This window comes from Colias philodice, chromosome 11, assembly GCF_061535455.1.
Source record: "Colias philodice isolate Cphi_HAF_F1 chromosome 11, ilColPhil1 Martin Lab GWU primary, whole genome shotgun sequence".
In the NCBI taxonomy this organism is placed as follows: domain Eukaryota; kingdom Metazoa; phylum Arthropoda; class Insecta; order Lepidoptera; family Pieridae; genus Colias; species Colias philodice.
Genome location: NC_143096.1, coordinates 3,432,115 through 3,447,127, shown reverse-complemented (window position 1 = coordinate 3,447,127; position 15,013 = coordinate 3,432,115). Strand labels below are relative to the sequence as shown.

The 15,013-nt window shown below is 33.4% G+C and overlaps 1 protein-coding gene across 2 annotated transcripts in view; it reads right to left on the bottom strand.

The window, feature by feature from the left end:
- LOC149484438 (protein qui-1) overlaps positions 1–15,013 on the bottom strand; it is a 95,227-nt gene that overhangs the window by 18,298 nt on the left and 61,916 nt on the right. For both annotated transcript variants that reach the window (XM_089700551.1, XM_089700552.1), the window contains exons 18-23: positions 13,550–13,661; positions 11,037–11,315; positions 7,709–7,880; positions 6,788–6,906; positions 4,815–5,075; positions 1,972–2,142 (exon numbers count right to left, since the gene is read on the bottom strand). In XM_089700551.1, coding sequence (XP_089556677.1) covers positions 1,972–2,142; positions 4,815–5,075; positions 6,788–6,906; positions 7,709–7,880; positions 11,037–11,315; positions 13,550–13,661 — 1,114 coding nt within the window. The remainder of the gene's footprint in view (positions 1–1,971; positions 2,143–4,814; positions 5,076–6,787; positions 6,907–7,708; positions 7,881–11,036; positions 11,316–13,549; positions 13,662–15,013) is intronic.

The window sequence follows — 15,013 nt, the reverse complement described above, 5'->3', positions numbered from 1 at the left end:
GTCGATAAAGATATTTGAGAAGCAAATTGTTCCCTGTCTGGGAAAGGGCTTATTATTACTTTACATCTTCGGGCATCTAGCTATCACGAGAACGAAGATTGAACCTTAAATAACGAATATAGGGGAGCGTAAATTGTTTTGCTAGTGACAACATTTTTTCACGCGATGGGATTTAAAACAAATCCTAACGAAATCTGCGACGCGCGGAACGAGCGACAAAGAAGCACAATCGGACGTTGTCACGTTCAACTATCGTCAGTAAACTGACTTTACAGACAACCAATTTTTTAGTTATAAAGATTGCTGGTTCTAAATATATATATTATGTAGGAGATATAAGTACAAGTTCGATATATATTCCTTTGCAATATACATATGGTAACACTTGTCATTAATGTCGACAAGCATCTACACCGATACCACACCACTACGCGGCTAACAGTGTCGGATCCTCGTGCTTTCCAATATTTATCGCATCGCATTAATGTTTTTTATCATAATCTATACATGTATATCAATATCCAAAATACATATAATCTGTGAATTGATTGAACCACTCGAAAAATTATTTCACAAGCAGGAAGTTAAGCAGGAACTTATCTTTACATTTTTGGTTTAAGTTGAGTATGTCCAGGATGATAGAGAGCCAGTAAACCGTATAGTCTGAATATTATTAATCACTACACATAAGAAAGTCCCGCACTACAACTATATAAACTGCAAGAGCGTAATTTCTACATATAAATTGAATAACATCAAGATTACGATATCATTAGATTTAATAGTACTCTAGGATGCTATTGAAAATAACGTAAGTACCCTCTAAGAGCATCTTTGCTAGAGAAAACTTTATTGGTATCCAATGTATTGATGGAACTTACAAAAGAAATCTACTTATTGTTCTCAGAAGTCGATAAAGATATTTCAGAGGCAAATTGTTCCCTGTCTGGGAAAGGGCTTATTATTTCTTTACATCTTCGGGCATCTAGCTATCACGAGAACGAAGATTGAACCCTATAAATAACGAATTTAGGGGAGCGTAAATTGTTTTGCTAGTGACAACATTTTTTCACGCGATGGGATTTAAAACAAATCCTAACGAAATCTCAAAAGAGGCACGTTTCAATCGATTCAAGACCCAATGAAGTAAAGAATGAGATTTTTTTTATTTTGCTATTTATTCAGCACCCTTTCGTTATCTCTGCAGATATGCGTGTAAATATTTAGATTGTTTTTCGCTGTGGTTTTTCGTTCTTTATTACATTGATCGGATTCTAACAAAAGAATGATCTTTTTATCGACAATTTTTCAAAACAATCCTGACACACGATATACCTATAGTGTAATTTTATCGCGTAAATTGATTTAAACTTTAACACACGCGGGAATTAAACTGTAATTGTGCTATATAACAGTATTTCTTAGCTGGTAATGTTTTTCTTATGGTGTTACCGTGTTACATACTTACATGTTTAGCGAAGTGGCATGTGAAATATATTGTGATGTGTGGCTATGGCGTATGGCGTATGGAGTGTGGCGTTTGGCATGTGGTGTGGGGCGTTCGGATTTAGCCTTGTGGCATTTAGCATATGGCATGCGGAGTGTGGTGTATAACATGTGGCCTGAGGAATACAGTATGTAATATCTGCTATTTGGCGAATATAAATGATCCGTCTGTCATGGCATGCAGTGCTTTTTATATATGCGATATGTGATGTCCTACGCAACATGTGTAGTGTGTACATAGTATCTAGTGTTATAGTACTTAATGCTAACGAATGTTATGTGTACAATGTGATGTGTCTCATAGTGTATGTGCGATATATTACTGTATGTGTGTGTACATAGTGTCTAGTGTGGTACTTAATGCTAACGAATGCTATATGTGTACAATGTGATGTGTCTCATAGTGTACCTAGTGTGATATATTACCTACTGTATGTATGTGTGTGTGTGTGTGACGTCACTCACCGCATACTTCATGTTGAGCGTGACGTGCACGTGTGCGGCGGGCGCGGCGGCGGACAGCAGGACGATGCCCGAGTCCACGAGCCACACGTGCACGCGCCGCGCGCGGTCGCCCGACATCGCGCGCCGGTTGTCCGACATCATTACGAGCGATTGGAGCGCTGCTGTGTGCCCCTGTTATGATTACGTTTATATACAATACAACATGTATGGGAAATAAAATTTATGAGTGCTAAATGTTACATTTTTGGATATTATGTACCTACTCGTTTTATTTTTAAAAACTTATTATAGCCATTTTACTCATCAGGATAAGTAGTTTCGATATCAATTAAAAAAATCTTAATGTCTTCAATAGTTACGGAATAATCACCTGTGCACACTTAACGATTACACCCGGTATGCTGTTGATTGTATATATGTGATATTAATAGTTGCATGGAGTTACTAGAAAAAGTCCCTAAGTATAACATCGCTGGGCGGGTCGCATGGAAACATGAATCGTTGACTTCAGCCCACACATTTAGTATAACGTATCTTTAATTTCCACAGTACTTTATTTAAAAATTATAACATAGCATCATACAAGAAATTAGTTGAAGTATGCAATAAAAATAAACACACGATTAAACATTACAAACTAGTCGGTATTCACATAGGCGGCTGCGTAACAAATTGATGCGTTTGATGAAACAACCAAACGACATAAACGGTAGTTACATAGCACATGTTCCTACCAGTGTTCAGACTCGTGGAGATTATTCGACCGTGATGTACACGAGAACAGCAATTATAGAGAATGAGCAAGCAACACGTGTATATAAGTTATATAATATATCCTTATAAACTATAAATAATATCTATGTCCATTCGGAATCGATTCTGCTCTATTATATAAAATGCCAATTGTCCTTCCTCATTTTGCTCTGGACATGTAATAATTTTCGAGATCATACATTTTCTTATTTAAGTACCTACATACTTATCTCAAACCATATATTTTAATTTACAAATACATAGATAACATACTGGTAATTCAGAAATTCCAAACTTTAATAATGCTCAAATTGGCAGTTAGTACAGGCACGAGTTCCCGCAACTGCAGTAATAGTAATTAACGAGTGACCTACGGCTACGGTCGAATTAAAAGCCTTTGTAATATACAACCCTGTGGTAACATTAACCCGAAAATCTCATCTTGTATCACATTAAAAGCTTTTGCACGCCTCATAAGCGAAGCGTTGAGGTGGGTACTACTGTCACTTCGCGCAAAACATCTGATTTTTCAAACTTAAAATGTCTTTATGTATCATACATTGCACTTGTAAGATAATACATACACACACATATTAAGAAAAAACACTATTTTTAACGTTCATGATATTTTTGATGTCATTTTTGTTATTTAAACTAGTTAAAAAACAGTTTAAAAAAGTTCTGTCTTGGACGTCCGTGTGTCTGTATGTGCGGATCCTTTTTCTTGTTAACACGATAGCGACCGAAATACTTTACTAATCGAGTCTTTTTTTTTCTCTTACGCTTGAGTATGCTCAGGAATAGAACCCTTTCATTTTTCAGGGTCTGATTCGATAGAAAACATTAATGATTCAACTCTACCAACTAAAACATATTAAATGATGTATTATAGAAGAAAGATAAAAGGACATTTTAAAACGATTTTTCTGCCACTAGAAGCTACAACAAAGGAACACTTAACGACCCGAAAAAGCCCTTCCTTTATTGTGGCTTTCGAAAGCGCCAAGAATCATTCTTTACATAAAGCATTTTTTGAAATGCTCCACATTCTGTGATAAAGAGGTGAGGTTCTATTTTGTTGAATAATAGAAGAAAGCGTTTTTTATATATAAGAGTAACTTTGTGACCTCATTAAATGAATATAATGTTATTTTGATACATTTTTATGATTCAAAGTAACTTTCACAATAGAACATTACAAAGGCGCAAAAGTTAAAAAGACAGCATATTTTCCAGTTTTACTAACTTTTATTTCCCTTTGAAATTTTAATTGTTTTCAAGAAGTTAAACAAACTTTTCTGAATGTCAGAACTCCTACCTGCGGTGACGCGCGAACTACTTGTGTAAAGTTCCACGAGCGAACTGTCTGAAGATAGTTTTTCCGACAGGACTTAAAACTTCTTACTACAATAAATTTAAGCTATTTAAAAAGCAGCCAAGCTGTTAGCAAAGTGGTACTTTAGCGAAAGTACTTACTACGGAATTCTTTTAAATATTCAGTGGCTTTAAAGCTCGGAGTTAAGACTGAAAAGCTTAGACAACGTCGCACGTTAATAAGGATTTATTACCGGATTTTAGAGTTGAATAAGAAAAAGAAATTAATCAATTTGATTTCAAAGCGACAATTTTAAATTAAAATAAAATTTTATTCCTGTAGTAGTTTATAATAACATATTTAAGGTAATCTTTAAAAAACGCTCTTTTGGCTAAAAGTCATTTAAAGATAATGAGTAGAAACTGTCCCACCAAAAATAAGGTAATTTCATAGTATGAAGAAAACAAGTAAGTTATCTTCGAACAAAGGTACATCGCACCATTTGTATGTACGCAGCTTAATTGTACTCTTTATACATACTATGGTAATTTTCTGTGTTCCTACAAACTTCTTACCTTATAAGTCAGCGAGGGCCAGTTATCCGCCAATTGCCAGACCACCACCGTCCGATCTTCTGATCCATATAGTACAAGCAAGTTATTAGGCGAAAACGTGACACAGGTAACGTGTCCCATATGAGCGCAAAGTGTAGCTTGCACGCGAACCCTGCAGACTCTCACCAAGATAAGTTTCCGTGTTCCTGCAAACTTCTTACCTTATAAGTCAGCGAGGGCGAATTATCCGCTAATTGCCAGACCACCACCGTTCTATCTTCCGATCCACTTAACACCAACAGGTTATTAGGCGAAAACGTGACACAAGTAACGTGTCCCATATGAGCGCTAAGTGTAGCTTGTAAGCGGTGTGTAGAGAGTTGCCAGACTCGCACGAGACCACGCGCACAACCGCTTGCTGCGAGTTGTCCGTCGCGGGATACTTCGAGACAACTGATTGGGATCAGCTCACTTTGTTCCGCCTGTAAATATGCTCCTCTTAAATATACTAATAAAAAAAAGACGGGTTGCACTCTGGGAGTGCCGGCAGAAGTGAAAACTTGATTATTAACGTTGAGCATGTTTGATATCCATCCGTCTTACGCTTTTTCGATCAGGTCACGTGTCCTGACGCGAGTTTAAGATTTTATACCCAACGCCGCTAAAGAAGTTTTCACTTCAATTACAAAGCTAGTAAGCTTTGTATCGGACAAGTTAAAGAAAATTCTCATATGATTAGGCGGGTTTACAAAGAGCAAGCAGCCTCGCATTGACTAAATAGACGAAGCTGCTTTGCACAGCAATTGTTTCGTGCAGAAGCTGCTTGCTTGGACCCGGGTAATGACATTTTAACGCGGTAAAAACGCTACACTTTTCATTACACCATCTAGCCTTCGCTCCAGACACAAAAACTATATCATAAAATCACTGTGTTGCTATTTAAGATTTGCGAAACAAACTTTCGCATTAACATATATTGCAATTTTAGAAGAAATGAAGATTATCAATTTAATTATAAAATTAGGTCTTGTTTAAAGTCTTTTGTCTAAATAAGACGGTAGGTACATAAGCATCCTTTGATAAAAATACTCAAACTTCAAAAAATAATACAAAATATAGTAACGTCGAGTGTCGAATCATAGGTAGGATTTAAATATGATATCTACGGCCTCAAATCCGCCTCAAGAACAAAGGATGAATATTTTTTCTCTTTTCATATTATAATAAATGATTTAGGATAACATGTCAGGTATACTTAAGCTCCCGGAGACAAGAAAGCCCAAAAATATATCATAATAATATGAGAAAATACCCGTTTTCTTTCAACATTATTTATTATTCATTATTAATCAGATAATAAACCCAATAGGTAAATTGATCATAAATAAAGCTATGTAATAAATAGTACATTTGTTGTAGTGCATATAATATGATGATATTTCTATATTGCAAACTTATTGCAAAGAATCACCGATAAATTAGAATTGACAATTGCAGGAAAATGCTATGAATCGAGAATCTGTTGTTTTTGGGGATGTCGGTTAATTTGGCTGTATAATACTTCCTAATTGCAAATTGTTCATTATAACGTATACCTAAGGCTAGGGCCTTTTATTTTTTTTTTAAAGCAACAGTAGGTACACTACGAAAACGAAACTCGACACTAGGTAGAATTCATAAGTGAATATTTTATCTTCATAAATTAATAATGGTATTATATATATAAATTATACTACCACTCCTAAATAGACTTTAAATAGACTTTTGTTACCAATCATAAACAAAAGTCTATTTAAATTTAGCCACAGAAGGGTTTTCTGTGCCTGCATATCAAACTTTAGGAATATGCCAGGGAATAAGAGGTCAAGTGTCAGATCAAGTAGTCTCAAGCTAGACACTTGACCCCGATGCATAATTTAATCTTGTAGAGTGTATGCGAACAATGAACTAAGTATATAAATAAGTGACAATAGAAATAGACTATACGCCTGAGAGATAAACCGAAAACAATATTATAATCCTAATCAATCAAATTTATTTTATTTCACCTGATTGTAGTATAATTATAGCAGATACAGATACATAATAAGTCGTAATAGCGAATAACCAACAAAAGACGATAGGATCTAGAATTATAATATCTAGACTTTAGGTATACTAGGATCTTAACATACTGTATTATATTTTACTGTACCTGCAATAGTGAGATATTCGTTGTAGATTTAGTCTGCCGCCTCTTCATTTGTTTCGTAGGCCTGAAGTTAGTTAGGTTGTCTTCGGTATGGAATGAATATATTGTCACTCGATTGCCACCTAGAAACACAGGATAATTAAATATAAGTCTTACAAAAAACATTAAGACAAAATGAGTTTATAACTGGCTAAATTCGATGTGACCTGAAAGATAAACAAACAAAAAGAATCTAAAAACAATAATGCTCCTGATTTTAGCCTCAATATCTTGTTTTCTCAATTGTAGCATAAAGCCTCTATTAGAAGCCGATTACACAAATTGCATGTTTCGATAAGTTGGCACCGGAAACCAGGGAGATAATACCGTCAGCAATTCGGGAGATTTCTCTGCAATGCAGCAAAGATTCAATGGACTTTTGCAGTTAAGATAAGACGTATATTATTTTGATAATTGTTTCTTCAAAGTTTTTGAAAAGAAATTTTTGCTAACAAAAAAGTATAATGGAGTATCATGTATGTTCTTTCTATAAATGTGGATCGTAATATGTATTTCCTTTGTGGGGGCTTTTCGGCCGCCGGCGGCGCCCGTGGTTTTCCATTAGTAGGTAAAAACCTTTCAAGACAATACAAGATCCGGCTTTTTGTTGTTCAAATTGCATGAAATAATACAAGGATTTATAATGGTTTCTATTGTGTTAAAAATATCAGTGATAAAAGGACAGACAAAACAATAATGAGTGAATTTTTAAGTCATGTGTTGATAGCCATGGCTCTTTTAGGAAGTTTTGCATTAGTAGGGTAGATGGAAAATGCACAACATTTCAGTTACTAATCACGAAAATAACTGAACAAATTATGTAGATTGGCAAATTATGTGGATGCGAATAGCGACCTTATCCCAATACACACAAGGTGCACTCACCGGCGGCCAGCAGGAAGTGGTCCTGGTCGGCGATGGCGAGCGCGGCCACGTCGTGCGCGGCGGCCAGTGTGCGCAGCAGCTGTGCGCTGTGCAGGCTGTACACGTATATGCGCTGGTCTGCGCAGGCTACTGCCGCGCGGGATGAATCGTGCGCCACGCAGAAACATTTCACCTGAGCAGCGTTATGATCAATCTTTATATGCGTATTTTATTAGAATCGCAAATGCACGTTTGAACAGTTATGAGTACAGATACATTTTCCAAATAATTCACAAATTACTGGTATTCAGTAGCACGCGATTCTTGGAAACGCGTTAGTAAGCAAGGCAATGGGAACAAAATTGTAGACAATTCAATTTTCTAAAAATAATGTCCTGTATTTTTTTCTGTAGTATTTCAAGTTTAGGAGATATAACGTGAAACTCTTTTACAAAAAGTGCGGCTGTGATCACGATCACGACTCTACGAACTTGGAGTTAGCTTAACAATAATTAGGTAACTATCAAACGTCAAGTTACCAACATACAATGTGTCAATTAGAATTATGTAAATATTAAGAGCTAATTTATGTCAATACATAAATTAGCCCTCGACCTGAAATGTTTTCCTTTCCGTAAATAAACCCTTAACTTTACTTAACCTATAATCTATATTATTCAGATCAGAAACATTTCTTCATTAAAAACCAATTGTCAGAAATGTATATTTTCAAATATTTATTGGTGAAGTGAAAGATGCTAATGAAAGTTTACCGCAGACTTCTAGTTACTACGTAAAGTATACCTGCTCATCTGCGATATCTACGTAATTAAGGCCAATTAAACTCTTTTAAAGTTATGCTAAAGAAAGCAAAGCAATTATGCAAAGCATTTATTTTAATCATGATTTTATATGAGATACTTAGATAAAAGAATATCATTTTTTCGGAAAAATTTAGTGATAAAAATTTCTGGCATGCATTAACCTATAGCTAGTATAAATATTTGCCTTAAAAATAAATAGAATCTGTTTTTAATAAGGCATCAGTAGGTATCATGTTGAATTAAATCTCATTCAAAATTGAATAAGATAAATTACTCCGATTTATCAGATTATCATCTCTTAGGTCCCTTTTTAATAATACCTTTCTTAAATAAAACTCCTTACATTTGAAATGTAAATTACAGTCGTGGAATAAAAGAACCCTTTAATTCTAAGTGAGTGGATTTTTGTAACAAGTTCTTTATAGTCGTATTTACATGCCTCGGGTTTCCCTGACCCAAAAAGAAACAAAGAATTAGTCATACATACAGTACTTTATTGGTTAAAATTAGGCAGTCACAGGGAATGTTTTAGTCAGGATTATGGAGAGGCACTCAATCAAACTTAACAATCGTACATTTTTCCTAAAAAAATAGAAGTCTTAAATCAATGTTGCGACATAAATGTCGATAGCTTTAGCTGTAAACGGTATATTGGTAAATGTAATAGAACAAAAGGCTTAAGGGCACTTACTGAAAATCGACAATAATTTATTTCTTCCAACAATGTGTAAGTAAGAGGTAAAGCAGTTCAGTGATCCCCAATTACCACGGCCACAAAGGGTCGAATTTTATAGATAAATTTATTTTCTTTATTCGTGTAACATTCTACCCTTATTACTTTGTGCACGTGAATTGTGAATGGGAATCTCCTTTTATTGATTACCTAGATATATTATTATGTTAAAAGACCTATGGTTAATTAAACCATTATCTTCGTAAACGTATCTATTATAATGTATATGATATACTTTGTTTCAATGGAAATGAGGAAATTGTTCGGTTCAATTAGAACATTTTCCCCCAGCGTTCCTTTTGGGTAGCGTCAACACCACGTTAATTCAATAAACGGGGACACCTTTATATTTGTACAATGTCAATGAATGAGGCTAATGAAACTTAGGAAAATGCTTAATTATTTGCTACTAGCGGTCCGCCCCGGCTTCGCCCGTAGTACATGTTTACGTTTTCTCTACAGAAGAACCATCCTCGTACTTCAAGGAATATACTTAATAAAAAAAGAATTATTGAAATCGGTTCAGCCCTTCTCGAGTTATGCGCTTACCAACACATTTTGCGATTCATTTTTACATATTATAAGATATAAATGGCACAATGCCATGTTTAAATTATGTTTAATATAATTAGAAATAGATAAATAGAAGGCGCATTGTGAATAATTAAACGTTGATTTTACATACATTAAATCATAAAATATTCGAGTAGGCCTAAGTCACGTGTAAGTAAATTAGGAAACTTATTTTATTTGAATTTCCAAAAAAATGGAACAATGGCTCTTAACAAAAACAAATCAAGTAACTACGTAAGAGAAAACTTTTAGTTAGAGTGATGTAAAAATCGGCCTATTGTCTAAAGTTCAAGGCCACTTCCAAAATTACCATACCATTTGAAGTCACGTATTCGGATTGACAACACATTTACGAGGATTTGTTAATTAAAAATAACTTCGTTGTTAAACCGACTTCAAACCTATTTAATAAATAGCACATCTAAATAATATGTAGTAATTAATGATATCATTTTTTTTATTTTTTGAAGTCGGTTGTTTTTAAAGTACATAGTTATTTTTATTTAATACTTTTTAGTGAATCAAAGTTATTTGCTACATTTCAATTAAGTCATCGAGATCAGACAAAAATGCTCATAAAATAAAAACTACTGGGCTCATCCGAATAAAATTTTTATGGGACCAATTCGACACTATTCCGCATCAAACAAAAAAAGAATCACGTAAATCGGTTCAGAAACCTCGGAGTAATCGGTGTACATACATAAAAAAACATACCGGCCGAATTGATAACCTCCTCCTTTTTTTCGTTAATAAATTCGTTAATAAAATAGAAGACACTAAATAATAATAGAAGTACCGACTCTTCACAATACGTCTATTTATAGTATTGCAAAAACCAAGTCCTAATCGTGAATCACCAACCTTTTTGTGGATCGTCAATCAAAACGCAATACATATATAAATAAAATACATTATTCTTCTTCTTTATATATAAAAATGAATCGCAAAATGTGTTGGTAAGCGCATAACTCGAGAACGGCTGAACCGATTTCGATAATTCTTTTTTTATTATATTCCTTGAAGTACGAGGATGGTTTTTATGTAGAGAAAACGTAAATATGTACCACGGGCGAAGCCGGGGCGGACCGCTAGTATTGTTATAAAAAACATATTTTAACCACCATCTTTGTGGAACATTACTTAAAAAGCCATCTATATGAAATGAAATTCCCTAAGACATAAACTGTATTATCATTCATACCATTATCCAACTCACCTTAGCCTTATGCCGTTTGAGCGGGTGCAGATACGTTCCCGTAATAAAAGTCCTCAAATGCAGTTCATTTTCTCCTTGCAATGTTATCAGGAAGACATTATCTTCAGTCACATCCATCACATGTATTGGAACTCCAGCAGATATAGTGGAAAGGAGGGTAAAATTGTCCACATTCCAGGTACAAACGGTGCCGTCTTGGGAGCCCGTGACTAGGATCTCGCCATCTTGTATCACTTTAACTGACGTCACAGGTCCGCGGTGGTGGTCTAATTTTGTTATCTTGGAAAATGGAAAATGACATTAAGGACCGATTTTTCAATGCTTGGAAACTTATCCATCCAATAAAGTATTACACGCTCGGAGCAATTAACAAGCCTGGAGAAGTAACAATTAATTGAACGTTTCTTATATAGTGGCTCTCTTTTATTCAATACCCTAATTAATGCGATAGAAAGAGACAACACACTGTTATCGGCTTGGCATTCAAATCCACATGTAGCCACTTTTTGTTCTAAAAAGGTAGTGCTTGCCACTTTATCGAATACTAAAATATCGATAAATAAAAAAATTAAGTTATAAAGCTTGAAGATAATTTAAGATTCTTTTAATTTTGAATTATGGATAGGTAATTCCAAATTTTAAGATTCGTTTAATTTGGAATTATTCATTTACGATGCGTATTGACTGCCTTGCATTGTATGGTAGTGGTATTTATAAAAAAATATTATTAGGTATTTCGGTTTAGGTTGTTTTTTATGGTTTCGTAAAAAGGTACGTATTATTTCCTGTTTTCATAGATTCATTCATAGAATTATACGGAACCCTTCGTACGCGAATCTGAACTCCACCTGGTTGATTTTTTTACTAATCAATAATCGTATCCTACTAATATCATAAAAGCAAAAATATATAAGAATGGACATTTGATATTCTTTCACGAAAAAACTACTGAATGAGTTTTTATGGAACTTTACAATTATACATCTTATAGATTAAACATCAGAATAACATATAGGCTACAATTTACCGCGGGAAAATAACTCATTCCCACAAGGAAAAAATTGGTAAAAGTTTAAAATAAATTGCTTGAAATAAAACAAATAAAATTAAAAAAATTTTTTTACAACATTTTATTTCGATACTTAATTAACAAATTACAATATTTATTATTTAAAATAGATGCCACCTTAAACTTGTGGCACAGCATCTCTGCAAAGCACTTTGCTTTTCTTCCCGTCTGATTCTAAATGATTTGAACAAGGCCGAGAATGTTTTGAAGGCTTCCAATTTTCCCTGTGCTATAGCTTTAACCCAAACATCTTTTAATTTTTCTCAAGCCAGAAACCTGCAAATAACAATAAAATCCATACTTAAATACCTTTTTTTTTCTCCTAACCTAAAACAGTCATTATCAATGAAGTACTTCGTACCTACTCAAGTATCGATAATTGCACAACACTATGGAAGTTATATTTTGCATTTTTTCTAAAAACTAAGCTGATTATGATTTCATTTCAATGATTACGGTTAGATAAAACATAGATGATTATGAAAATAACGTAAATTAACTTATTTATAATACAATTAACAAAAAAATTGATCAAAACACTAACCTGTGAAAAGACAAATTCCAATCTTCATCCGATTTCCCAGTACTACGGCTTTTACAGCCGTGAACAACACAAGCCATGTTATCTTTAGTTAATTGTCTTTTCATAAATTATCAAATTAAACTAAAACACTCGTTTTTCACTTCAAACAAAATAATTAAAATAACTAAGCGATGATCACCAGACTGGTGATCAAAACAAATTGAAATGGGCCATGTCATTTCAAACTGTCGAACTGACATATATCTGTTCTCTTTTTTCGCATGACATTTTGCCATAAGCCAAAATGGCCAAACTAGTGCTTTATTGTTCAATTAATTGTTACTTCTCCAGGCTTGTTAATTGCTCCGAGATTACACGATAATATTAAAATGTCACGTAAACTGTCAAATACGGGCAATTAGAATACGTTTTTAAAATGGTCGTTTTATACATTATTTGACGAATAAGTTTTATCCAAGCATTAAAAAATCGGCCCTAATACGTTTCTGTTCTAATTAAACACGTCAATTATCTAGTTAAAAGTACAGGTGGAAAAACTTATTAGACCACTTTCTAAATTTCATATTAGCGATGGATTATGGGTTCGAATCTCGGAGGAAACAATAAAAGAAAACAATTTCTCAGTCTGACAAGAATCATCAATGACTTACTTCCCTAGAAAATGTGTTCAGTGAAACGGCTGTTGTGAAGGGTCATAGGGCTTAAATTTATTTACATCAGCAAATTTACATAAATTACATCATAGTTACTATTTACGAGTTATATTTAGCATCCTCAATATACTTAAATATAAACTTGAGAAAAAAATTATAAATATTTATGAATCAGTTAAGGAAAATAAAATTACTAAATATATAACACATAAATTATAATAATATAATTAATATATTGTTAGCTTACCAATGCCGCGTCGACCAATGAGGTAATGATGACGGCAGAATCTTCACCACCGCTGATCACTAACGATCTATTGACGATGGCCGCGACACATAGTACTGGCGCAATGTGTTCTCTATAGAAAAATTGGTACTTTACCTTTTCAACTAAATAATAGGTACCAATTTTTACTACCATTTTTTTAAAATTATTTGATTCTAATTAAAAATGAGACATTATTTATAGGTAATGTACGAGTGTTACAAATAATTTCAATAGATAGGTACCAGTAAGTATACGAGAATATATACGAAATAAGTGTATATTTGCAATTGACGCTGATGGTTTATTAATTTAAGAATATCGTTATTAAATTAAAGACGATATAATAATCAAGAATTTACAACATAATACATAAGTAAATGTGACATGTGATTAAGAATTTAACTCATGAACGGTTTAATTTAGTAAACATTGCGGTAATATTGGATTTTAGACTAATTTATAATAATATAATGTAATATTACGTGTAATAATATTATCATAGCTATAAAATATTACACATAGGAAATAAGTGATAAATTAACTAACAAACTGTGAAAGATTCTAATTAAAATACATCTTGAAACACTTTAAAGGCTAACAGCAAAGTAAAGCGTAGCTGTGTTCCCTCAGCAAACAAGACGGTCTGAACTGTCAGCAACATAACCTTATTCTAACTTTAGATTTTAAAACAGTCTGGAACATTCCCGAAGTCTAAATTCAATTACACCGTCTTTGAAGCCTTGTTAATGATTAACAACACTTAATTTGCAAATAAAGGAACCTGAGGAACCTTTATTTTGAAAGCAATGCAAATTTACATTGTCTTTAGTACGGTAATAATTACTAATTAGTATAATCAGAAAGAAGAACTTGAGAATTTTGGACGAACCACTTCAGGTTAAGATGAATTGGGCCAATATAATTATGAAGCTCATCAGCTTGCAAAGCTTTTATTTTAGCCACTAGAGGAGATCGTAAAACCGTGTTATCTTCATTAAAAATGTTTTCATTTTTTCATATATTTATTTCATTCACACAATTTTTCAATGACAGAAAATTAATGGTATTTATTATAAATCAATTCTTCAATTATTTCAGTAGTTTTGCAATTCTTTCCCATACCTGTATTTCTCTCTAATTTAAAATTTCATATCAGTTTACAGTAACTATACAAATTATAGATTATATGTATATATTTATTAATTAATTATCAATACCTAGAAATAAAGATTAATATAGCTGCACACGACACACAGAATTAGATTTCCTTTGAATGTCAGAATGTATTAGTAGGACTTCTAATACAGTATCCAAAGCCGAGTAAATACGTTACGCAATTAAGACAGAATTTATACATAATTGTGCTGATGTTGAGCAATTCGATGTTGTTATCAAGATTAAGAGGGCGTGATCACAGAATCTAAAATTCGAAGTTTCATTATG